We start from the raw sequence: 26,276 nt of genomic DNA, 5'->3' as shown, positions 1-26,276 counted from the left end.
TCAAACTATATAACTTGTAGATCTGAATCCAATAAAACATGAAACTCATTATCACATCAGTAATCAGTAAACCAAGATATCACATAGGATAAATAGACATATATCTAGAAATTCCCACTGCACGAGTAATGCCAAGTATAAAAATAGATCAAAGCATACAAAGTCTATCTATAGTAATTCACATAGAATATGTGGCTAGCTCCTCTATCACATAATGTGAAAGAAACATATATGATATGATCCCACAACCAAAAAAGGTTTAATATCTCTCTCACTATCAGTCTCCGTAGCTCTCCCAAGTTCTTCACACTCAACCATGTGTATACAAACAACCAAGAATAAAAGCAAGACCAAAAAGAGAACCTGCAAATCAAACCATATCCTTGTCCCACACTAACATGTACAAGTTGTGTAATGTAAGATCTCCTTCACCATTCCCATACTGAAAGGATATCAACATATAACATTCAATTAAATAAAACATGGCAACAATAGACTTCTCACACCAAAAGTAGATCAAACAAACCATCCATTCCCACAACGAAGGTAATTATGCCCAAAGCCACCAACCATTTCCTATACCTCTCCAAATAAGTCCTCAAAACTATATCCATAGCCTAAGACCAACAATAAGGAGAAAAATGAAAATCCATAAAACCACTCATCTCCCTCTCAACAAGTCCTCAAAACTTCCATATTCAAGACTTACTCACATGAGAAAACAAGATACAAAATAAAGAATGCATTTGATAACTAGGTGGGCAATACCTCTCAGATCATTCACCTATCGTGTAGACCAAGAGTGTGAAACAAGATTGTCATGTGCTCACAACATCAAGAAATAAAACTTATAATAAATGACAATCATCCTTTTAGGTCCATAATGGATGCACATTTATAACCAGGTGCATAGGCTCCTTGGTCTTTTTGTTGAAATCCTCATCAAAGAGTCACCAGCTCAACACACGATAAAAAACATGATATCCCATAGCCTCACCCAAGTCTCTCTAGTCTCAATGAGCATAAACCAATCAATTCACGCCAACTTCAAGAGTGATCCTAGAAAATCATGAAGCTCCAAGCAAATGATTAATACTCAAAACCAAAGAGAAACAAAAACACCTCACCAAAGGCTCAAGAGTCTTCCATAGCACCAAGATGTCACCATAACCATGCATAACCAAATGATGAATCCACATCACTACCAAAGATCCCACTAAACAGTGTAACCAAGCTCTTTAGGCATCATGATGCCAACCATCTCCTAACTGAAGATCCTTCATGGCCCCAACATGATCAAATAACTCAGCCAAGAACTCCCAAAAGGAAGAGTCAAATGATGATCTCCAACCTAAGAAGATATAACTACACATCCTTTGTCAATAGAACCAAAGATGTCAAACTCTCACTACAATCTGTAGGCAAAATGTAAGAGCTCCACATGACACTAACACCCATTGCAAAATATCATCCATCTTCTAATCAAAGATTGTTCATGGATCACAATGAACTGCAATCACAACAACTTAGAACCAAAATCTTGAAACAAAGAAGATGAAACACATTGTATGACTACATAGAGTTCCCACTGAAAGTGGTAGCAAGTAATACATGGCATCATGAACAACACCATTACCAAAACTCCCCTAAAAGTGAATAAAGCTTCTCATGCACCTTAATCTACTACTAAGATTGATATGATCATCTATATTAGGTACTCCAAATAATCATTTTCTCTGCAATCAGAATACTAATGTAATAATGGTGATCAACAACAAGGGCCTACCAAATCAAATCCTCATCAGACAATCTACAAGATCATCAAATATGCAATATGTTGAAAATAAGAAATACATAATCAGTTCTCTGATCTCAAACAACTGAAAGATTCAACCTCACATTTGTATCATGAATAATAAAGATAATCAGGCATAACATGTGGATTCCCAAGATTCAAACACTAGAATCAACAGTAGACCTGAGTTGACAAACAAACCCACATAAGAGTAACTATATATCATTAAGAACCTTCCAAGCAATCATGAAACTTGTAACTTTCTCCATCCAAAATACCCAGAATCCAGTTATACCATAGATCTACATGTCTTAGATTTTAGTTAACATGCAAAACCCACAAAACCATCTTTGTAAATCTAAAATCCATTTAAATATCTAAACATTCACATTATACATGTCATCTAAACAATGAAAATACCATAGATCTACAAAACCCAAGAACTAAAAACAAGAGATAACTGCAACCCAATAGGATAGGAAAGTTTTCCAGGGATTAAACCATATGAAACGTATCAACTTCACATCTCACAAAGAGGTCAATGACTTATTTTCTAGTGCTTTCATGTAACCAAGGGCTAAAACCACGAACCCAACATAAGCACTCCATTTCGTAGTCCAAACAACTAGTGTATCTCCATGTGACCAAGATGTCAATACCTATCCAACATGAGCACCTTCTCACTACACAAGAACACAAGGTAAAGGAATAAAACCACCAAACAAGAGGATACATACATATTATCAAACTCCATGAAGATCCATAAGCATGAGCTTCAAATACCCATCATAGATCACATTGATAATATCCATGGTTTTCCGATCTTACAGATCTACAAAAAAAAATTAACTCACATAACATTCATTTCAGCCCCAAAATCCTTCCAACAATTTTTAATTCCTTCTAAATGATTGCCACAAGTTTTCCATGTTAAGAAATCAAATATAGAGGGATATCTAGAATCCATAACCTTGAACTCTAATACCAAATGTCGGGAAATAAACAGGTTCAATATCAAAGATTGTGAAAATAAATCTCTAACGAATAAACTAATCAAAGGATGGGATTCAAGGATTGGATAGTAGCAACATGAAAATCTAAAATTCTTATGCAAATTTACAAATTAAGTTTCCTTAATTGTGGAAAACCCATGATTAGATCCTTCTTCTTTACGATACCGAACATCAGCTTGTTAACCATGCTTAGCAAACCTATCTTATGTGAACTTATAACAACAATAAATAACGATTAACATCAACATAAGATAATAATAATAAGGCATAAATCAACAACAAAACATCTACACATAACATATGATTTAGTGGAGAAACCCTTGTGAGAAAAAACTCCACCAAGAAGAGAGGATGAGCTTGTATTAACAACAATAAATGTGCTTACAATACAATCACTTCCATTCTTCCTCTTTTTCTCCACCATAGAAGCACCTATGTACATGTGAACCACCTCCTCATGCCTCCCATCCGTCCTTTATTCCTACAGAGAAATCTACATTCAATGGTTATCAATTGTTCTACATAAAATCTACACCCAAAGGTTGAATTTATAAAATGACAAAAGCTCCAAAATCACCAATAAAGCTCCCATAGAAGACTCTCCATTCCTTAGGACCACAACCCTTGGAATGCCTCCACGAAACTAAAAAATACATCAATTTAACTTCCAATACCTTCCCTCTGACATGGACACCTATACTTGCAAGATAAACATTGCATTAAATGTAATAAATGACCCAAAACCAAGAGACACTTGTTGCCTCTTCCATTCTCCCACTTGGAAAAGCCCATAGGTCACTCTTTTTCCACTTTCTTAGGTCACTAAATATATTATTCTAGACATCCATAAGTGGGGAAAACAATATTAAATGTTTATGTTCACAACCCATTTTTATTGCTGCTAGTGTAACCCATAACCCTTTATGATTACATTACAAACAATGATGAGAATTAAATATTACAAATTATTTTTCCAATACATACCAAGTGCCTTAGGACACTTTCCAAGGATGTTGGAACCATGCCACATGATTTACAAGGTAGATGACACCTTAAAATCCTAACAATTTATGCTAGCATTAACTAGATTATCATTACTCTTTATAGTCATTGTATGGTTTATTTGGTCATGAAAACTGTTAATATAGTTCGTGTTAAAGAGTCTAGGATGCAACTGAGTTGTTATACTATTTACTTGCAACCACTACTGAGTCACTTATGAAGTTACTCATAACAACTGCTATATTGATAGAATTTCTGTTTCAGTACTGTTTATGCTTTCATTAGTTAGTATTTACTTTAATGCAATTGATTGATGGCTTAAGAATCCTTTGTTGCACATATAGTGCTAGTATCATCCAAGTAGATACATCATTGGTCGATAATTAAATGAGCCTATACTTATGACATTAGATTACTTTGTGTGGGATTAGTTGCCAACCGAGATGAGTGCATTGATATATTGTGCCAATTTTTTGTACTTAGTAAAGACCACTCAGCCATGATACAAACATAATAGACTATGTAGAGAGGTTTTCGTGCACAAGGTGTTTCATCTTTCTATATGACTTAAACATCATTCTTTAATGATCAAATAGTCAATATCAATAGTGGTAATTAATGAAGTATTTTGTTCCTAAATATTATTCAATGAATTGGTGTTCACAAAAGCAATTCAAATTTGTGAACAATGTAAAGGCATAGATTCACTCTTAAGAATTAGAGTGTGTGAACACCATCATGTACAAGAGTTATTTGAGCCATTTTAAGAATGTTACATAGCTTTAAATGTAGTCATTTTCTTGCTACTTTGCAATAAGGATTTTATTTATTTCTACAAAGAATTATAGGTACATTAATAGGTGGGACACTCAAATTTAGAACTTAGTTGTGGGTGGCTAGTAAGATTTTCCACCACTAAGCCACTTCCCTTTTCATGATGGAAACTTTCAAAGTCTATTAAGAAGTATATTTTAATTCCAATGTTCCCTCTAAAATACATTCATGTTGAAATTAACTATGATGCCAAATTAAAAATTTTAGAGATGTCAATGGACCTTAATTTACTAGTGAAGTTGAATGGTTGTTGATGAGCCCACCAAAGATCAAGTCTTGTGTTGAATACAAAACTTGGAGATCACAAGAAATGAGATGAAGTAACAATACATCTATAAATTTGTATAAAATCCTCCAAAAAAATAAAAATATAATATAAATATATTTAATAAACTTAAATATAATATAATTAAACTAAGATCTATATATCTTTTAATTCTAATTCTAATTATTTTTCCACTTCTTTACAATAATATTATATCCCCGATTTATATCTAATAAACATTAAACATTTTATATATTTTTTATATAATTGAAAATTTGAGAATGAAAACTATTTCTAAGGAAAACTTTAGTATAATCAAATTATCAGCCAATTGCCACTTAAAGGAAGAATAGCTAAGGGCATGTTTCCATGAGACTGCTTAGCAGTCGTTGTTCAATATTTTAGGAATTATTTGAAATATTATCAGCCAATTGCTAGCCAATTGCTACTTAAAGGATCAATAGCTAAGGGCATGCTCCCATGACACTACTTAGCAATGACTATTCAATATTTTAGGAATTATTTGAAATATTTATCTTTGTTCCTTATTTTTTTTGTATTAATAGTATTAATACTAATTTGCGCACTTAAAATTTGAAAAAAAAAAGAAGAAATAAAATCTTAAGAAAAAAGAGAGCAAATTGTGGAGTCATGACATTTTTTTTTTTTGATCGGCGACATGAATTTTTAGCCTGGTCCAATCGCCAAGTGAGGCCACAAACCAGGGGGCATCATCCCTGTTTTTACATATTTGAGGTATTAACACCTCTAAGCATTAGTTCTAACATCAACATCCATTACCTCCTTATCTCTCCAATCTCCTCTCCTTATCTCTCCACGGTCTCTCCTTATCACTCCATCATAACCCCTTATATCTCCCTCACCTTATCGCTCCATGTGTTATTCGTCGCACCACATCGTTCAATTAATTTGCCTGCCGACACAGTTAGCATTGAAAGGGGCATTAACACCCTCATCGGATTGCCGGTCATATGACACACCACCACGTCAATGTACGGGAATTGTATAGGGAGAGGCATTAATGCCTCCAATAGACAACACCAACCGCAAGCTACATGACGGGACCAGAAGCACGAATCGACGAACTCCTCTAGCGCAGACACACACAAGCGAACGAGCGGGGATTCGAACACAAGACCCACTTTCAACAGTGGGTTGCAACTTACAGTTGAATTGTGGGGTCAACCCAGTCATGACATTTTTGTTAATAAGCAGTTGCTGCTTATTTCCAGCCTCCCGTTTTTTTAAACAATAGCCGCTCCACCAAAATAGAAAAAGATTCTAAATTATCCCCTTTTTCACAATTTTAAAGTTGCATGAAAACACTTAGGGGAGAGGGACCAATAGTTGAACACGGTACAATAGTTGTTATAGCAATTGTGCTCATAATATCTAATCTTACCACAAATTTATACTATATATTATAAATAAATAGTCTACATGTAAATTAAAAAAATTCAAATATTGGTTAAAATAGACCTATACTTGAACACATAAGAACGTGTAATATTATATGAAAAATACACATTCATTAACTAACGAAATAAATAGTTTTTGTTTAAAATAAAATATCATAACTATTCATTATAAATATATCATTTCATTTAATAAAATAAAATACTTGGTTAAGCAAGTATTGTTGTTATAGAATTAATCATCCGCATGGGAAGATGCGGGTAATAGAGATTAGAATGCGCTGACTGAGGGCTAGCCACTCGGTGATCCTATTCCCTCTAAATTATGTATGTTCCTCACTTAAAGTGCCAGGGATTCCACAAATTATTTTTTCATTTCTGTTTTGGATAAATACATAAACGCAGCTGTGTACAAAGGCAGACGTTTCATTGCAGAGCATGGCGAAGTCTGCATATTCTCCCACACTTACCTTTCTCTCATCTTCTATTTTATTTCCAACATCTACTTTTATATCTCACAAGCGCATTACAACATCCAAAATCAGACACTGCCAATCATTTCCAATTCTTTGCAAACAACCTAGAAATAGTTACAGTCTATTAAATTTCTCAGGATGCAGAAACTCCCAACATTTTTTGCAAAGTGCAATCCAAGTACAAGTCAACCATGGTAAGTTAATGGAGCCCTTCTTTCTTCTGTTGTGTTCATTTTTTTTTTCCAAGGAAAAGCACAATTATATATTTATTTGGATTTTTTGTGTACTGAAAGAGATGATTGGATGGATATAATTGATGTATTGTTTTAGGGATACAAATGTTGGAGAGGGAACCCCATGTTACCCAGGCAGAGAGTGTTGTAGATGAAAGTCAGCTGGTTGAAGTGGGGTATATATGCAATGTTTTTGGTCTTCATGGAGAAGTCCGTGTCCATCCCAGCACAGATTTTCCAGAACTGCGTTTTGAGAAGGTCCGGAAATTATTTTTGAAGTTTTGTATATATATTGTTTCCTCCTTTTTTAAATTTTGGTATCCCTTGCCAAAAATTCACGTGGAGATTGCATTTGATATTGGCTCTGTCCTCGTTTCTTTGAGATGCTAAATTCAGCCAGCCGGACATATTACCACATTCAACTTCAACATCATATAGTGTCTCCTAGGATTTGAACAGAAGTTGGGAATGAAAGCCTCAATGCTTTTACCGTTTGAGTCACCCCAATCTATGTTGCATAAATTTGTTTTATATAATCTGGATGTGTCTTCCGTCAAATTCACTCGGGAATTTGGCCATATCTTTAGCCGTTAGGTATGCTGAGCTCAGCTATTTGGGTGTCATTTAACCAATTTCAACATTTTATCACGTCTTCTAGGATTTGAAAAATGGCCTTTTGAAAGCGCTAATGTTTTTATCACTTGAGTTCATAGCGGTCAACTTTGAATAAATTTTATATAGCTATATGCATTTTTTAACAGATCATCTTTAATGCTTTGTGGGCTAGGTTCAAACCACACTCTTAACATTTAAGGTTGGTAAACATAGCTCATTCTAGAAATGTACACCATAATCATTACACCATGTCCTTGCTCTATGCTCAATGGAGTTATGGGTCATCTGGTTGCAGTGGGGCACTTTGAATCTCTGGCTGCTCATACTAGCATTCCTCATTACCGTTGTGCCACAACCCTTGGACAAACATCTAGTGCGTTTTGGTTTAGCGGTCATTGAGTGGTCTTTGGAAACTGATGAATTCAATTCACGTTTGTTCTTATTCTCTTGAAGTGGGCATGCGTTATAGAGTGCAATGCATGGACATGCAGCTCTAAACTATCTAGGCAGCTTGCATTGTCAAAATGTTGAACTCTAAGTTTGAAAGTTGAACATCAAGATACAGCTTAGAACTACCAGTTATAGGATCCATGTCAATAATTTAATTTCTTGTACTCACAAACTCACCCTCTATTACCTAGAGAGCTTGGTTTACCATTTGCATTACCAAATTTGTCTCCATGTCTAGTTGACCATTAGTTGTGGATGCAGGGAGGACTATGCTTCTTCCTCCTAGAGTTGCTTGGATGAGCAACTCCTAGCCTAGCCCATTCAACGAAGGCAATTGTCAAACTCTGTCATGGCTCATTCATGGCCATTGACAAAGATTCTTTCCCTTCTGCTTTTGACAATGATGTATCCTAGAGTTTTGTTTTCCTTGGTTAACATCTTCTTGGCACTATTGGAGTTTTCTTTTGTCAAGTGATCTTTCCTTTAAAGGAATGATTGGTATTATAACTCTTGAATGCTTTGACTCGTCTAGGTTTTACTTATTTGGGTATATCACTGTCATGTCCCTGAACTAAAACAGGTCATGGACCACATTTATAATGCTTGGGTGACTTAAGGAATCACCATCTCCCTTAGGCCGACCCTCATTATGATGCCGATATTATTAGAAAACAACTTGTACATAAGCATCCAAGTTAAAGAAATATAAAAGAAATTTTAAAGCAGCAGTTATTAAGTAGCAAGGCAGAGATTAATAAAGCAGTGATTGGAGGCATTTGTTATGAAGGTAGCGACAAGCATTCAGTTTGTTAAGGATTGTTAACAAAGGGATGTCACCCTTGGTGAGAAGTCATCCCTTATTTGAATCAACACATAAAGGCATACAATGAGATATAAAAGGAAGATCCATTCATTTGGGAAAGACATTCAGAAAGGATCAAGAAATGGAATAAGGAGGAGGAGATTAGAAAATAAATAATCTGATCTGGAGATTGTTTTGGATGGGAAATCAGGAAATAGAAAATAAAAAGCAGAAATTTGATTTGTGAATCATTAAGTTTTATATGAAATGAATTCAGGAATGAAATAATTATTCATTGCTGAAATCATGGACGAGTGAGATCTGATCTTGATAAAAGGGCAGTAAGAAATTGCAACAGTGACGTGAAATTATAAGCAGTAAAATATAGCAAACTATTATATTTCTGAAGTAATTGGTATGCCACATGTTTGAACCCAATATTTATTAGTTTGTGAATTTAGTAAAGAACATATATTTTTTTTAATTAACTTGCCAGTGCATCAACAATCTTAGATTAGTAATTGTTCATTTGATTTTCATAAAGCAATCGTCCATCAACAATCTTAGATTAGTAATTATTCATTTGATTTTCATAAAGCAATCGTCCATCAACAATCTTAGATTAGTAATTATTCATTTGATTTTCATAAAGCAATCATATTAGGAAGTGGCAAGGAAACGTAATAGGGAGATGCAGGAGTATGGATTCCCTCAATTAAGTAGACCACCCATTTTGTTGGATTACTTGTGGGCCAAGTGGTCGGATTCACTTGGTTGGTTGTTCGGTGCTCCTGGGCTTTAGTTGTGGAGGATAGTCTCCCGGTGTCCCATTGTGCTTTTCCCTCAAGTTTTGAATATGGTTGGTTATTAGGAATAAGCTATAGAGTGCATCTAAGAGATGTTGTTTACAACAGGAATCTTCTTTATCATTTTGTTTGATGTTAACTGGTTATTTTTCCTAAATTGAACTACTACTGTGTAATTTAGTGAAAGTGTACTCTTGTAAATAAATTGTTTTGTTGGAATTGCTACTTTTTGGGCAAAAACCAGGTATATCCCAAATGGGAACATTACAATCACCCTCCAATTTTGTTCTGTAACTACCTGGATTTAGTTTTAGATCTTTATTTTTAGTTGTTGGAGATACTTTTTGTATTCATAAGCTATTGTAGCTTACTATACTTCTGTCATATTCACCTATTTTCTTCATTTGTTGATAATATATAATTTTTAGCTTTTCTCTTTCATTCATTTTCTAAAGGGCTGAGGTATTGTGATTGAATGTCCTTGGCAGCCAGGAGTAAGATGGCTGAAAACTCAACGCTCTGGGACTGTAACAATTCAAGAGTTTGAACTTATAAGTGGAAGAAGTCACCCGGGAAAGAAGCAATGGTTACTTAGTTTCAAGGGTGTCAATTCTGCAGAGAAGGTAAGCTTATTGATGGGATGTTGACTAGAATGGCTATCATAGTAAAGGCTTCTAGAGAGGGTAGAAAATCTGTAGACAGAATGTTCGATTGTTTTTAATAAATCTTACATATTTTGACTGACATTCATTTAAAAGTTCATGGTCTCTAGGACTCCTTACAAGTTGCAACTATTTTTCATCAACAAACTTGAATAAGTGACACAGTTTCAGATAAACAACAATCTGATTTCAGTAGCGACTCCTTACTTTCAATTAGTTCTGAAGTATGTTGAGCAAAAACTGTGTCACTTATTCAAGTTTTAAATAGTAAATAGAAGGGGTATTGAAAGCACAAATGCGTGATTGAATTCTTTGTGCTTTAAGGTTCATATTTAAAATTTAAAATTCTGAATCGTATGCTGTTATATTACCAATAACCTTTCTTTTCTGAGTTTTTATGCTTTGTAGGCAAAGGAATTAGTAGGAGCCACCATGTTTGTTAGGGATGATGATAGACCGGCTTTGGATGAGGATGAATACTACAGTCGTGATCTGGTTGGCATGAGTGTTGTGTTAAAGGTAAGTATGTTTTGATGATTTAAAATCTTAACGTAGAAAAGGTTGTTAATGTAGTTGTATTTTCTATATGTCAAATCATGTAAAGATTAATTGAGTATGATACATCTTATACAAGCACCAGCGAAGAACCTGTTGGGTGTGTGGGACATGCGAAATAGTCTATACTTTCTTGTGTTAAACTGTTAACACCTAAAAAAATAAACATCAAGTAATAATGATGTAAGAAAATACAATATGAATTGATATTATGAGTCATTTGCTAATGGGGGTGTTAAGGATCTTTGTAGGATAAACTCAGTAAAAGATAAGTGACAAGGAAAGGCCCATAGGTTCAGACAAGAAAATGCAATATAAGAGATATATATTAAAAGCTGATTTATGGAATTTGAAAGATACTTGAGAGTTGAGGGAGTCCAGTGATAAAAGATGGAGAGTACTTATTGTTATACCGATAAAGAACACTGCACTAAATGAGTTATATTTAAATAAACATAATGGAGATTACACACAAGGAATTGAGATAACTGCATCTTTATTGATATAAGTAGCATATATCAATGAGCTATCCCTTTACCAATCTTCATCATTCTAAATATAAGATGTAGAGGTGCATCTGTTAGATCAAAATTTTCAAGGTACCAAACACACTTACCAAAAGTGTAATTGAGTACGCTACACATGCTGACACATACAATCATTAAATGTCACGTTTGATTACATTTGCCCTAAAAACTAGCAGTTGCTTACAAAATTTGACTTACTACATTTACCCACCTATATAAACAATTTGGTGTCCTTGCTAGATACTAGTTCATTAGCATAAGAGCTATAAGGGGGAAGATGGGATATGTAATGCCCAAAAATTTAATGACGTAAAACGTGAACAATTTTTTTTATTTTTTAAACTCAATCATGGACAAGCACCTTGACAAAGCATCACTTGTGATGATGACAACAAGCTCACATACGCAGCAACACTCTCATAACTTAAAATGGGCAAGAGACATGCAAAAGGTACGAGATGATCATGATTGAAGATGACATGGCAATCCAACGCCAAAACATGAGATTATGGATAATTTTGGATGAGTCTAGGTCCTTAGGCAAAAGGAAAGATTTTGGTAGTTACATACTAAAATTAGGTCCATTCAAGTCCATCCTCCAATAAACCCAAAGTTATTTTATTAGTTGTCTAGATTAGATGAGTCTAATGGAAGCGAGACTCAATATCTTACAATTAATCCATGAATTGAATCATAAGGCTTGATATAGTTGTTGACATATTATCGGCTAATGTGTTTAGGGGCGGGAGACATCTCAAAGATATTAATACGTTATGTTTTATATTTGCTATGTGGGCCAATCACCATCCACGTTGTATTTATTATGGGGCCGACATAACTAAGGGACATATCTCTTCACCTTGGATAGTTACCACCTTATGAAGAGTCGTCCCTCTTGTGAAGAGGGCCGACTCATGAGAAAGGACAATCGGATATATTATGAGGTCAAAGTCCTCATCTTTGGCATCGATTTTTTCATCAATACATTCACCTTCTACTTCATGCATTCATAGTTTCATATAGCAGATCGATATCTACTTCAAGGAGGACGACACATCCATTATATTGATGTTATTATTGTTGTGCAGATCGGCCTTGTAATTGGCATCTTTATTGGCTTTGTGTTGGTCACATTGTAATTGAATTGATTCAATAAATAATAAGAGATACTTGTTGCTGGGTTTTTCTCCCTCATGTTGGAGGGTTTTTCCAGGGTATATGCTGTGCAAATTTGATTGAATTGTCTTATATCTGCTTGCCTTAAAATCTGATAATAAATTCAACATGGTATTGGAGCGGGTTTAAAGAAAAGATCCTATCAGATTTGTTAAAGCAGTCAAGACAACTCTTCATCTAGGTCGGATCTTCTTTGGTGTCATTCATGGAAGGACGAAACCTCGATTATTGCATTTGAATATATCTTTGAACATTGTTTGTAAACAAAGCAATGAAGAATCAAGTTTTAGAATATTGGAGACTGAGGTTGTTGGTGTTGAGAGTTTTTTTTTTGAGGCTGCCAATACCTTTATTGTTGCACAGGGTTCCTTCTTTATCGAGAGCAAATAAAAGAGTTCGCTTAATATTGGCCAAGTGATCAAAGATATTCCAGTATATGGATTGATGTTAAATACCTGCCAAATCATTTTTACGGGAGCATTTGAATAAGTATCATACCATTTATGCTGATCGATATTATCTATTGGAGTCGTGTGAGTTTTGTGTGGTCAAGGCGTTTGCGGAGGATCGAGATTATTATAGGTGATTCAAAACGCTAATTCCTTCCCGTTAGCGTTACTTGTTGGATGATGTCATGCTTATGCAGATCACTAATTAAGATTCGCGTTCATTATTGGATACTCTTGCTCGACTGTTGAAGGCATCCGGTGTTTGGTGTCTGTAATATCGTGATAACAAAATTTGTCATATCATTGATCTTCTTTCTCATTCGATTGGTGTCAATATCGTGGACGTGTATGAACGATTCATTGAGATTTTTGTGGATATCGTTATTGTTATGTTGTTGGTATCTACATATATGTGCTGTTGCCTGAACGTGATTGTGGCGGATAGTAGAGTTGGTCAAACAGGGTGTTTTGACGGGCATTGTGTCGAGTTATTTTGATCTTATATTTTCATTCTCTGTATTACTGCTTCTTGCATATTGGATGCTGGGGTATACGGGGTGACGTGGAGAGGATTTGGAATCCATTGATGACAAGGGAGATCTTAAGAGGAACCATGGACAAAGGGAAGTGATAGTAATTACGCGATTACAAAAGTCAACTCTTACTCTTATTCACCATAGTCGGGGACTTGGCTCATACTGTATCGAGCATTTCAATTTATCTCTAGTGAAGGTTCGCTGGGTCCGGTGCAGACCTGAAAAGCGCTTAAATGCAGCACTTGAAGAGATTCTGATTTAAAAGAGATAAGTATTTCATGCTTTATGTTCATGAACTTTTATGTAGCCATTAATTCATACATTTGAATAGTGAATCATGTATGCTTCTAGCATTGGTGTTTCTCTTCGAGATAGGTTGATTCTATGAACTATTAGATGCTTCCAGGACTGGTCAAGGAGCATAAGGATGATAAGAGATTGCATTCAATGGAGAAAGAGCTTGATGCATCCTGTGAGGAAGACACGCAGGCTGAAAACAAAAATTGGAGACACAGCTTGCTGCCATGGGACTAAGTTAGTGGCTGAAGACATCTCTCGAAGAGGAAGAACCTATATAGATTGTCTTTACGATCAATTTCTTTGAAGAGGAGGAATTAACATTCAAAGGGAATCTAACAAACCATCAAGAGGCAACCTTGGACAAGGAGGTCAGAAGGTTGATGCAAGTACATGGAGCTCCAAAGGGAGTCACATCATGAAAATTTGAGTTAATGCATTTTTCTCTGAGATGGAGAAATTTGAGGTTAAAGCCCTTGTTAATGCATTTTTCTCTGAGGGAGAGAAATTGAGGTGAAAGCCCTTGTTAATGCATTTTTTTCTTTGAGACGAAGAAATTTGAGGTGAAAGCCCTTGTCCATCTCTGAGATGGAGATGTGGTTCTTTCCACCCTCTGGGAGTAGCCATGGTGGATGTCATGTTGAGAGACTCCATGACAACATCACATTGAGAGACTTCGTGATGATTCCATTGTTCTTGTGTTTATCCACCCTCTGGGAGTAGCCATGGTGGACATCATGTTGAGAGACTCCATGATGACATCACGTTGAGTGACTCCGTGATGGGTATTAGTACATGTTGACGTGTTTTTTATGACAGCGTCGAACACAGAATAAAGTTGCCTAACGGTCACTTCACTCTCTCTTGATCAAAGTGCGATTGCATGCTAAGATTGCAAGAAGTTCAAACAATCGACTCCAAGGTTCCTTCAATGCATGGACGTGACTCAGTTGGTTGATGTGATTGCTGGTAATCCAAGGGGCCTTATGTTTGCATCATTCCTTCACCTCTTTGTTGTGGCTGAAACTCCATCATCGGATATGGCAATTCTGTGATGCTGCTGCTTCGAATGGACTAAAATGAACTGAAATTAAAAGGGAAAGGGTTAGAAGGGTCTAAATCTACTCCTAAGGGCAGTGATAACAATGAATAGTGCTTTGGTGGACAAATTCCAAATAAACCAAGCTCTGCTTCGCCAAGATCAACTACAACTCCGCAAGAACCGATGCAATCTTTTGGGGATGCTAAAGGATTTTCAAATCGAGAAAGTACATTTGAATACCCAAAAATGGCGCAATCCAAACGACTATCCACAATCGAACTTAGCACAAATTTAAGGGGCTCAGACTAACTTTACACTGCAACTTACAATTAACAAGATGCAAAAAGTATGAACCATGGAAATTCATCAGACACCATTACATTCTCCATTGAAATCATAGCACTTCACTATTTCTACTCTAAGGGAGGAAGGTGAAACCATGCAAGCTTTGAAAAAATAACTTAAGCGGACACCATCAGAGAACAATGTTTCACTGTTATTATCTCAAAACTTATCGCAACAATTTCATACAAGTCTCCCTCCTCTTACAAATGAGGGGGGTCACCCCTTTATATAGGCTTCAAGCCTTGATTACATGCAAAACCCTAATTAGGGTTTCACCCTAGAAGATTCCCCACTCAAGATGCAACAAGGTGGGAATCAACAACAAATACCCCATAAAGCCCATATACAATTAATTACAATCCTGCCGAAAATGGCACCCATAAAGCATTAATTAACCATTACATTTAAAAAGTGCCCACTATGCAATGAATGTACCCTCATGCAAAAATCACCCATGATGCCATAAATGCACCATCATCCCTTGAACGTGACGGTTGCATGCAGAAGGAATCTGCCATAAATTCAACATGCAATGACCAGGTCGCCATTTGGTCAAATATTCAGGTTATGAATGTGCCACTCTACTGTCACATGTTCAATAGATCTTTGCCATGCAAGTGGACCCTGCCGTTGTATATCCGCTCCTGCACATCTCGAATTGTTGGAGAGAGAAAATCTGAATTAGGAAGAATTTTGTTGAAGTCTCTTCAACTTTCCTTGCTTGGAGAAGGTTTTCCATCAATTTTCACCATCTCCTATTTTTTAGGAATTTTTCACAAATTAGGGTTTCAAGTCCAGGAGGAAGAGAATTCTCCTACGAATCGAAATCTGTAAATTTTTTGAAATTTGGATGTTATTTGATGCTCAAGAATGGATTTTTTCAAATTTTTCCCTTGGGGGGGAATTTCTTGTTCAATTCATCCCTGATTCCTTCCTTGTCTTAGAAATTTTATCTTCAATTCATCCTTGGGTGTGATTTCTTGTTGTGAAGGAATTCTCCTTGAAGCAAGGAATTTCCAACACTTAGTCAATTGTTCACCTTTCCTAGAATTCTGTCTTGAAGGAAGGAATTTCCAGCACTTAACCAAAAATTTTCCACTTTCTGGAATTCTTCACCTTGGACACATTTCCTCCCCGAGGAAGGAATTTTTTGAATTCTTGAAGTTTCCTTCTTGAACCTTGAACTTTCATGCCTTAGACAAATTTCTTCAGTTTTCCGGCTTGGGCATGGAATTCATGGCGGAATTCATCACTTCCTTGACTTAGTCATTTCAACATTCTTTCTTTGGCCAGAGTGCAATTCTCAATTGCGAAGGAATTCATGAGTTTTCCACGGGACCCCATCTTTAGCGCCCTCCCTGAGTGTTAGGCAGAATTTCACATTGAAGGAGGAATTCACACTTTGCTTGAATTATCCATCATCCCTTGAATTTGGCGCTTTGATCATGGCTTGGGCGCTAAACTTGATGAAGGAGGAATTCACACTTTTTTTGAATCTTCCATCACCTCCTTGTTTTGGCGCCTTCCTTTCATCTTGGGCGCTATTTCACCCGAGGAAGGAATTCACAACTTTTCCTTCCCTCCCTGACCTCTTTACTTCAGCACCCTCCTAAGGAGTAGGGTGGAATTTTGCCTTGGTCATGGATTCATTGATTTCTCTACGCATTCCATGCCTTGTGTGTTTTAGTGCTCTCTTGAGGAGTAGGGCGGAATTTCACTATTGCCAAGGATTCATCATACTTCCATGCATTCCAAGAACCCTCCCTCAATTTTAGCGCCCTATGACCTTCTTGGGCGCTATTTTGCACTGCAGGAGGAATTTCTCATTTTGGAGTTCTTCCTTGACTCCCTGGGTTTGACGCCATGACCTCCTCCTGGGCGCTAATTCTCTCTGTGGAAGGAGTTCCACTATTTTCCTTCCTTCCAAGCATTCTTCAATTTGGCGCCTTCCTTTCATCTTGGGTGTTGACTTGCACTGAAGGAGGAATTTCATTAAATGTTGAATCCTCCATGAGACTTCCATTTTGGCGTCTGTCCTTCATCTTGGGCAGAATTTTGCACTGGCGGAGGATTCAATGAAATCTGTGACTCCTCTATGCCTCCTTGATTTTGGGGCCTGTAAGAAATTGGGATGATTTTTCCAGACTTAGACAAATTTCTTGAGCTTTCCATTTCAGGAATGGGCTTCCAACACTTACCCATTTTTTGACTCTCTCTGTCTGCTTTCTGACTTTCCAGAATTAGAAGTAGTCGCAAATGCTTGACCTTTGTCACCTTGCTCGAATGGTCTGTCAGAACAAACTTTCCAAAAATAGAAACCTTTAAAGTGTCAGCGTTAGATCCCTAGACATGACACAGGAATGACTTACTATAAATAGAACTTACTAAAAGAAATTATTAAAAATATTAAGTTTGATTTTTGGCAAAATGACGACATTCCGGGACTCAGTAAAATCCCTAAAAAATATGAACTTTCTAAAAATAGAAAGTTCCTCCGTTTTGGCTCAAATTTTACTGGGAGGTTCCTTGAAGGGTCCCGATTCCAGTTCAAGTTCGGTTTTTTCAAAACCCTAAAAGAGACCCCTAAAATCTAGGACTGAAGGCATAAACCCTAAAATTAACAAAACGAGTCCTAGACTTAAACCAAATTTGCTCAAATGAAAAGCAGATTTAATCAATATGAGCCCCAAACACTTGCAAAGCAGAGAGACTGATGAGACTGTTGCGAAAAGATCCCAAAAACGCAAGCCAAAAGACTGGGAGGGCCTAAAAAGTAGGGGGTCCCCATTTGGAATGAGGCGATGTGTGAAAGCCCTTGTTAATGCATTTTTTTCTTTGAGACAAAGAAATTTGAGGTGAAAGCCCTTGTCCATCTCTGAGATGGAGATGTGGTTCTTTCCACCCTCTGGGAGTAGCCGTGGTGGATGTCATGTTGAGAGACTCCATGACAACATCATGTTGAGAGATTTCGTGATGATTCCATTGTTCTTGTGTTTATCCACCCTGTGGGAGTAGCCATGGTGGACATCATATTGAGAGACTCCATGATGACATCGCGTTGAGTGACTCCATGATGGGTGTTAGTACACATGTTTCTTTCCACATGGGAGTAGCCATGGTGGATGGCTGCCTTGCCAGTTAGAACAATAACTAGACTTGTAGTCTTATTTCAGGGATTGGCTATCCATTCTGAGTAGCTATCATTTCCATGACTGAGGTTCATTTACTTGTCAACCCAGGGACGTATTACTTGAAATGGGCCTGCACTGTCTGTGCACTAAGTTCCGACAAGAGTCACTCTATCCTACTACAACAATTGAATCTACTAAAATAAACATGTGGAAATATGACAGCTGAATGGCTACAGGAAATCTTAACATTAACAGATGATTCTAAATAAATAACTATTAACTAAGTTCAAAGCTAACAAACAGGGATTACTTTGTCTGCAGGAACAGTCACATGATCTAGTTCCAATGGCTGCAGGAACAGTCAATTGCCAGAATGTCTACTGTAGCAAAAGAAAACTCAATCTAACAATTACACAAGAGTACTCACCAAGTGGGCCCCCCTTGGTTGAGTGTGTCCAGATTTCAAAATGCTTCTATACGCTCAGAATAACATAGTCTTTATCATTATTTCCAAAAGTCGATACAATACATTAAACAAGAGAAATACTTCTAATTTTGAAAATGTTGTCTAACCTCTGCAAAGAGGTGCATTTCTTTATTTATAAGAAAGTTATAACAAACTTTCAACTACCTAGATCATGCCCATGAAATTAGGCGGAAACTTTTATTACAGCAAGAAGAAGAAGTCAATCCATAGAGAACGTGGGACTTTATTACCACACAGCCAAGAATATAGCATGGCGGTTTTTACTAGATTGCTGCTTGTTGAAGACAACCCATAAATGAGTCTGGTATTGCCTCGCTATTCCTCTGCCGCTTCACTTGAACACCATCTTCTCCACTGTCTTAAATGCTCAACCGCTTCGAAATATCTCTAACTGTTTGCATGACGTGATTCTCCATATGGCTCAACTTGACCGCTTTTGCAACAACTTATTTACTCCTGCATAAAAGGTTAGAACATACAAATATTTATATATATATATCCATTTCTCATCAATCACAACATTTATACATCCACACATGATATTACCATAATAATCCGCATAGCTATAGGAATATTTAGTCAAAACAATACAAGGTTCAGCGAGTTCAACTATCATTCAATATGCACATAATCAAAACTCTAATATATCCTACGACCTTCACATTGTCCCAATATGCAACTTGAAACACAAGAAAAACTAATCAGTCATAGAATTAAAAGAGCTATTATTTTAGCTCATCATTTGCCCCCCAACCTAATGTCTTGCTGGTCCTCCAGCAGGAGGAAAATTCCTTACTCGGGCACTGACTCGAAAATCACCTATGGTCCCTTGCTCTGTGCCTCCTGTAACCAGGTTCCAATAAAATCCTTTCATCTTTTCCAACCTAGCCCATCTGGCTTCTTCTGCGGTCTCATATGGTTTATTTGTAGCTCTGCATCCTATCAGTGGCCACATAAGAATGGGTGGCTGAAATATCAAAGGTAACCAATTATTGCCTTTTGTTCTACCCAAGTGGATATACTTGGGAGCTCTTTGTATGGCTGCATGATAGTTAGGCAATGAATGGGGTTCACCCTGCTTCAGATCCTCTGGAAGACTGTTCCAACGCTGAGCTAGATGTCCAACTGCAACTTGATTCTCATTTCCAACCAAATTTTCATACTTCTGAAATACTTCCTCCCTCAATGGTAGAACTTGGCCCTTGATGTCGGATCTATTCAACAGTTTTTGCCAGTCATAATACATCTGTTGTGGATTTTTAGCTTCAACTCTAAGTGGCAATGGACAATCAAGTTCCAAATTCTTGTGTGCTCTAGATTGTACTACCATACTAATTTCATTCTGTATCCAGGACATCAATGCCTTTAATTGAATATCTCCAATATATGGTAGGGGATTCCATTCATTGCCAGAAGAGACAACATATTAATGCAAATAAAAACATAACAAATTTTTAATAGCTGTAGGAGAGGTTTGGTAGGCACTATAAAACTCCCACGGAGTCTCCAGAGAAGGACTTAGATCCCTAACAATGTGGTTAAGTTTAAAACACAAATACTGTTCCTTCAAATACAAGGCGTAAACCCTTGGCGGAGGCCTGCATTGCATTAACTCGGGAACCATGTTTGCTACAGTATCCACTTTAGTTTGCAACTCAACAATTTGTTTATCCCTTTTTTCAATTTCCTTTTGTTGTTGGTCAATTACCCCCTGCATCCTAGCTTTTTCTATTTCCCATTCTCTATAAAATGAAAGCGCAATAGATAAGCTAGTGAGAGATGAAGGAAGCCTATGAGCAGTTACCCGAGGACTCAAAATCTTATCACTTGGTTCTGCGAACTGCTCTACAATTCGGGCCGCTTCCTGTCCTTCTTGCGGATGACTCTCTTTCTGACTGTCGTGCCCTAGTTCTGATGTTTCAACATAAATAACCTCACCCACACTTCCTTTTGCCTGGGTTCTCTGCCTAACTCTATGACTTCTTCTTAATAGCAATTCTTGTGTGGCTATAGGGAATTCCGCCACAGGAAAACTCTCCTTCATTTTTCTCTTTTTGGCTGCAAGAGAAACCTGCACTTCTTGAGATCGCTCAACAGTTTCTTCCTCTGCACCTCCTTTTGCTTTACCCTTCCCTTTATGAAATACGGTCTCACTCTGAGTTTGGGTGGAAGGCAACTCAACACTTGGCTTAGTCACAATTCTTTTTGCGCCAGGCAAAGCTTGTTTGGCAACAGGAGGTTCGACGGCCACATAAACCCTAGAAGACGAGGCTTCTCTGATATTTTCTTCTTGAACTGAAATTCCTTCTGCAGTAGGAACATTACCTTCTCCAAATTGCCTAATATCCTCGAATTCACCCCATGACATTTGAGAAACATCCCTAAGAGAACGTTCTACCAATAATTTGATTAATCCATGATGACTCACAGAACGGGTACTACCCTTCTGCGTCTCTTTTGCACTGATAGAAATGAGGTGATACAAAACATTTGGGATATTCATTCTTCGACTATGCCTTAGATGGCTCAATAACTTGAAGTGAATAGAATGCAAATTAGAGTACTTACCATCACATGTCAAATACTTCATCACATGATATGCAACTTGCGGCCATTCTCTTGGAAGAGACATCCTCTTTGTTCCTTGCTTGTCCACGCTAAGAGGTCCATCATTTGGATGAGTGAACTCTGCCCTTGCACTTCTTGCATCCTTAGTTTCAGGAAACAATTCTCCATCCTGCGGCAACTCTGTGATCTCCGCTATTCTCTGCTCTGTGGCTATAACCCGTAAACCCTTCACAAAAACTTCTTCTTCACTGAATGTTCACATAAACTCTTGTGCAATCTCCTCATTAAAATCTGTTAATTTCAAAATATAATCAATCCATCCATAAGTTTGGAAATAGGGTTCACATTGGTTATCCTGCAGCAAGGCGTCATGAGTCATAGGCTCATGGCGGATAGGCGCACCTCCCATGGATAACTTGACAGTCGAAAATTCCGCTATAACAAAATGCAAAGTGCTGAGATACCTTGCGAAATTTGAAAAATCCTGCACCGTATCCTTTATTTACCCTTCAGTACGTTACATCAACTATGGCGGTAGGAAAGGTATACTCACTCGTGCTATAGGCTTTCACATCAGTACTAAACTCATTCAAAAATGATGTCAAGAAAATTAAAACACATCATGGACAAGACACATCACTTTTCGAAAAATTATGTAGATTAGATTGAACCATAAAACAACCCCCCCAACCTAAAATGACACATGTGAAAAAGGACAGAGTGGGAAGGGAATGCAGATTATGCGAATCATATCAGGTAATTATCATAATGGAAGTATAAATGCAGAAATTAAAGAAAAATAAATAATATACGTACTTGTAGTCGTGTTAATGAATGCTGCAGCAAACGGTGATTTAATCATAATATGAGGTGAGGCGACATGAAGTGGGTGATGTGGCAGAAAAAGAGATGAAGTGGGATGACGTGGATGAGAAAATTTATTAACGGAGAACAATATTTCCATAAAATATGGAAATATTTATTATGAATGCATGCAAAAAGGAATTTTAAGATTTTGGGCCGAGGAGGCCCCTTGCAGAGGCTGCAGGAACTGTGGTCTGTGCGTGGCTGCCAAATTGCTGCAGGAAGTCTTCTTTTGTAACAGGCCTATGATAAAGACGTAATCGATGACCATTGACCAAAATTTTGAATTTTACTGGATCGAGTGTGGCCAACTGAATTGCTCCATTTTGGAAAACTTCAACAATTTCATATGGGCCCAACCAATGTGTCTGCAACTTCCCCATTGTATCCTTATACTTGGAATCATATAACAGTGCCCAATCCCCAGATTTAAATTTTCTCTCTTTAATATATTTATCATGCCACTTAGTTCTCTGATTTTGAATAATTTATGTGTGCTGGACAACCATCTTCCTTAGTTCATCTAGAGCATTCAATTGCACGATGCAGTCTTTTTGTGCTTCTGATAGAGTCATATTCAGTTGTAGAGCAGTCCTAAGATTTTTATGCTCAAACTCAATGGGCATCATGGCTGTTTTCCCATACACCATTTCAAAAGGTGTAAAACCAGTTGTTGTTTTCCTTGTGGTTCTGTATGCCCAAATGGCTTCTAGCAGTCTATTTGACCAATCTTTCTTATGAAGAGCTACTGTCTTGGTGATAATAGCTTCTAAATCCCATTTGTGGCTTCTACTTGACCATTTGTCTGATGATGGTATGGAGTAGACTTCCCCTGCCTGATATTATATTCATTAACTAGTGTTGTAATTAGTGTGGAAGTAAATTGTGGTCCTTGATCTGTAACAAGTTTTCTTGGCACTCCATATCTGGTAAATATTTCCTCATAGAGAAACTCAGTTACCTTATTATCTCTTGCATTTGTCATTGCTCTTGCTTCCACCCATTTTGTAACATAATCAGTGCATACTAGAATATAGGATTTCCCATTGGAAGGAGGATCAATTGGTCCTACAAAATCCAATCCCCATTTGTCAAATGGTGCAACCAATATTTGGGGATACAATGGCATTTCATCAGACCTAGTGGGCCTACCCATTCGTTGACATCTATTACACTTTCTAGTATATTGAGCTGCATCTTTATGTAAAGTTGGCCAATAATACCCCGTGTTAAAGATTTTCAGAGCTGTTCTTTTAGCAACAAAGTGTCCTCCACACGGCTCGTCATGACATGCATGAAGGATATCATAAGTTTCATCCTCTCGGACACACCTTCGTAAGACTTGATCAGGTCCAGTGTAGAATAAACACTCAGCAATCCAAGAGAAATTAAAACTTTTCTCAACTAACAACGTTCTTTCTTTGGGAGAAAAATGAGAAGGAAACTTATTAGCAGCTAAATAATTTGTAATATCAGCATACCAGGGAGTGTGAGATTTTATCAAGAACAAGTGTTCATCAGGGAAAGCATCATCTATTACTTCAGGATTGTCCTGCAATTGAAGCCTAGAAAGATAATCTGCAACTACATTAGCATTACCCGGTTTATCAACAACTATAATATCAAATTCCTGCATCAACAGTATCCATCGAGCTAATCTTCCTGTGATTGAAGGCTTGTTCATAAGATATTTTATTGTTGTATGATCAGTATGCACATATATTTGATATCCTGTGATATAATGCTTGAATTTGTTAAGTGCATATATCACTGCAACATCTCTTTTTCTGTGACAGTATAATTAAGCTCAGGTCCCTGCAGTTTTTTGCTGATGAAATAAATTGCATTCTCCAAATTATCCATCTTTTGGCCCAAAACTGCTCCTATAGCATAATCTGATGCATCCGTGTGAATATGGAAAGGCAATGACCAGTTCAGACCTTTGAGCATTGGTGCTTTAGTCAATGCGTGTTTAAGCTTCAAGAAAGCTTCATGGCATGCATAGTCCAATCAAACTCCATATCTTTAGTCAAAAGATAGCATGACCAAGGAAACTCCTAACATCCTTTTGCTTTGCGGGGACAAGAAGGTTTTGGATGACTTCAATTTTGGCTGGGTCAACCTGGATTCCAACTGTAGAAATGTGATGTCCAAGAACTATTCCTTCCTGCATCATCATGAAGCATTTTTCACTTTTCAAAGACAAATTGTAATCTTCACACCTCTGCAAAACTTTCTTTAAATTCTCCAATGCCTCTTCAAACTCTGATCCATAAGTGGTAATATCATCCATATAGATCTCCATGCAATCCTGGGAAATGTCTGAAAATATACTAATGGCTACTTTTTGAAAAGTAGCTGGAGCATTACATAACCCAAAGGGAAGAACAAAATATGCATACGCTCCCCAAGGGCAAGTAAATGTAGTCTTTTCCTGATCCTTTGGAGCAATCCAAATCTGGTTGTAACCACTGAATCCATCCAAGAATGAAAAGTACCACTTCCCTGCTAAAGAATCTAACACTTGATCCACAAATGGTAATAGAAAATGATCCTTCTTAGTTGCTGAGTTCAGAGCTCTGTAATCTACACATACCCGCCATTTATCTTCTTTCTTTGGAACTATGACTAGAGGCGACACCCACTGGCTATTTGATTTAGGATAAATAAATCCAACATTTAATAATTTCTGCAGTTCCTCTTTGACTATCTCCCTTAATGCAGGATTGATTCTTCTTTGTGGTTGTCTGATTGGTCTACAGTCTTCTTTGATATAAATGCGGTGTGTACAAATCTTAGGATGTATTCCTTTCATATCTTTGTAATCCCACGCAAAAGCTTGTTGATGACATTTAAGCAAATCAACCAGTGTTAACTTCCGAGTTTCTGAGAGCTGATTATTAATATTCAAATATTTATTTGAATCAACTTCCACTTTGACAGTAAGATCAATCTGAGCTGCTTTAGAAAGATAAGAAGTGCGGACTTCTTGTGGCAACAAGGTATGCAATATGTTGGTGGTTGCAAGAAAATCCGATGCTGTAATACATGATGTTAGCTCCTGCGATTGCTGCTCCAAGCCATACTGATTTTCTAGAATAGTGGAAAACTCAGAATCTTCATCCTGAAGTTGTATAAAAGATTCTCTATTAAGCATCATAAGATGACTAATAAAATTGACTTCCCCTTCCAATTCCTCCCCCACGTCAGGGCAAACAACTTGTTCTTGATCAAGTTGGCGCTGAGCAGGCGAATACAGAGCAAGAGTTTTAGTGGATTTTCCATCAAAAATAGTCATGTTCCCTGATTGGCATCGAATATATGCATCAGTTGTAGCAAGCCAAGGCCCCTAAGATGACCGGATATCCCCCCAATGTAGCTTTAGGAGATAATATCATAAAGCTTGCCCGATATTCCCAGGAATCTAGAGTAACCACAACATCTTCAATCATACCATCAGGCCGAACTGTAGAACTGTCAGCAAGCTGTAAGACTGTAGGAGTAGGTCTGAGACTGGTTATGTTAAGTTTTGCATAATATCCTTAGTCATTACATTGATGGTTGCTCCCAAATCTATTAATGCATTCTTTATTTGAGTGCCATTGATGACTATTTTCACAATAGGGCTACCAGGGTCGGAATATTTAGGTATTGAGACCTTACCCAACATAATATCAGCTAATTGACCCATTACATGCACTGTTTGTGGATCCTTTTTCTTCCTACCAGGTTTCTTTAAACATGCTTCTTTAATTGCTCTACCATAGATAGGGACATCCTTAATAGCTTGGAATAATGGGATCTTAACACGTGTTTCAGCTGCTCAATAATTTCAAAATTTATTTCCTCTTGCTGATGACTCTCTTCGGCTTGCAGCCTTTGAGGAAATGGGGGTATTTGCTAATTCTGA

The 26,276-nt window shown here is 37.1% G+C and overlaps 1 protein-coding gene across 2 annotated transcripts in view; it reads left to right on the top strand.

Annotated features, from left to right (window-relative positions):
- Positions 1-6,604: 6,604 nt before the first annotated feature.
- LOC131051001 (uncharacterized) overlaps positions 6,605-26,276 on the top strand; it is a 205,305-nt gene continuing 185,633 nt past the window's right edge. For both annotated transcript variants that reach the window (XM_059207432.1, XM_057985323.2), the window contains exons 1-4: positions 6,605-7,015; positions 7,152-7,312; positions 10,216-10,350; positions 10,798-10,908. In XM_059207432.1, the coding sequence (XP_059063415.1) occupies positions 6,784-7,015; positions 7,152-7,312; positions 10,216-10,350; positions 10,798-10,908 (639 nt within the window). In that variant the 5' untranslated portion in view covers positions 6,605-6,783. The remainder of the gene's footprint in view (positions 7,016-7,151; positions 7,313-10,215; positions 10,351-10,797; positions 10,909-26,276) is intronic.

The sequence above is a fragment of the Cryptomeria japonica genome, chromosome 6 (genome assembly GCF_030272615.1).
Source record: "Cryptomeria japonica chromosome 6, Sugi_1.0, whole genome shotgun sequence".
NCBI lineage: Eukaryota > Viridiplantae > Streptophyta > Pinopsida > Cupressales > Cupressaceae > Cryptomeria > Cryptomeria japonica.
This window is presented reverse-complemented; position numbering and strand designations above follow the sequence as displayed.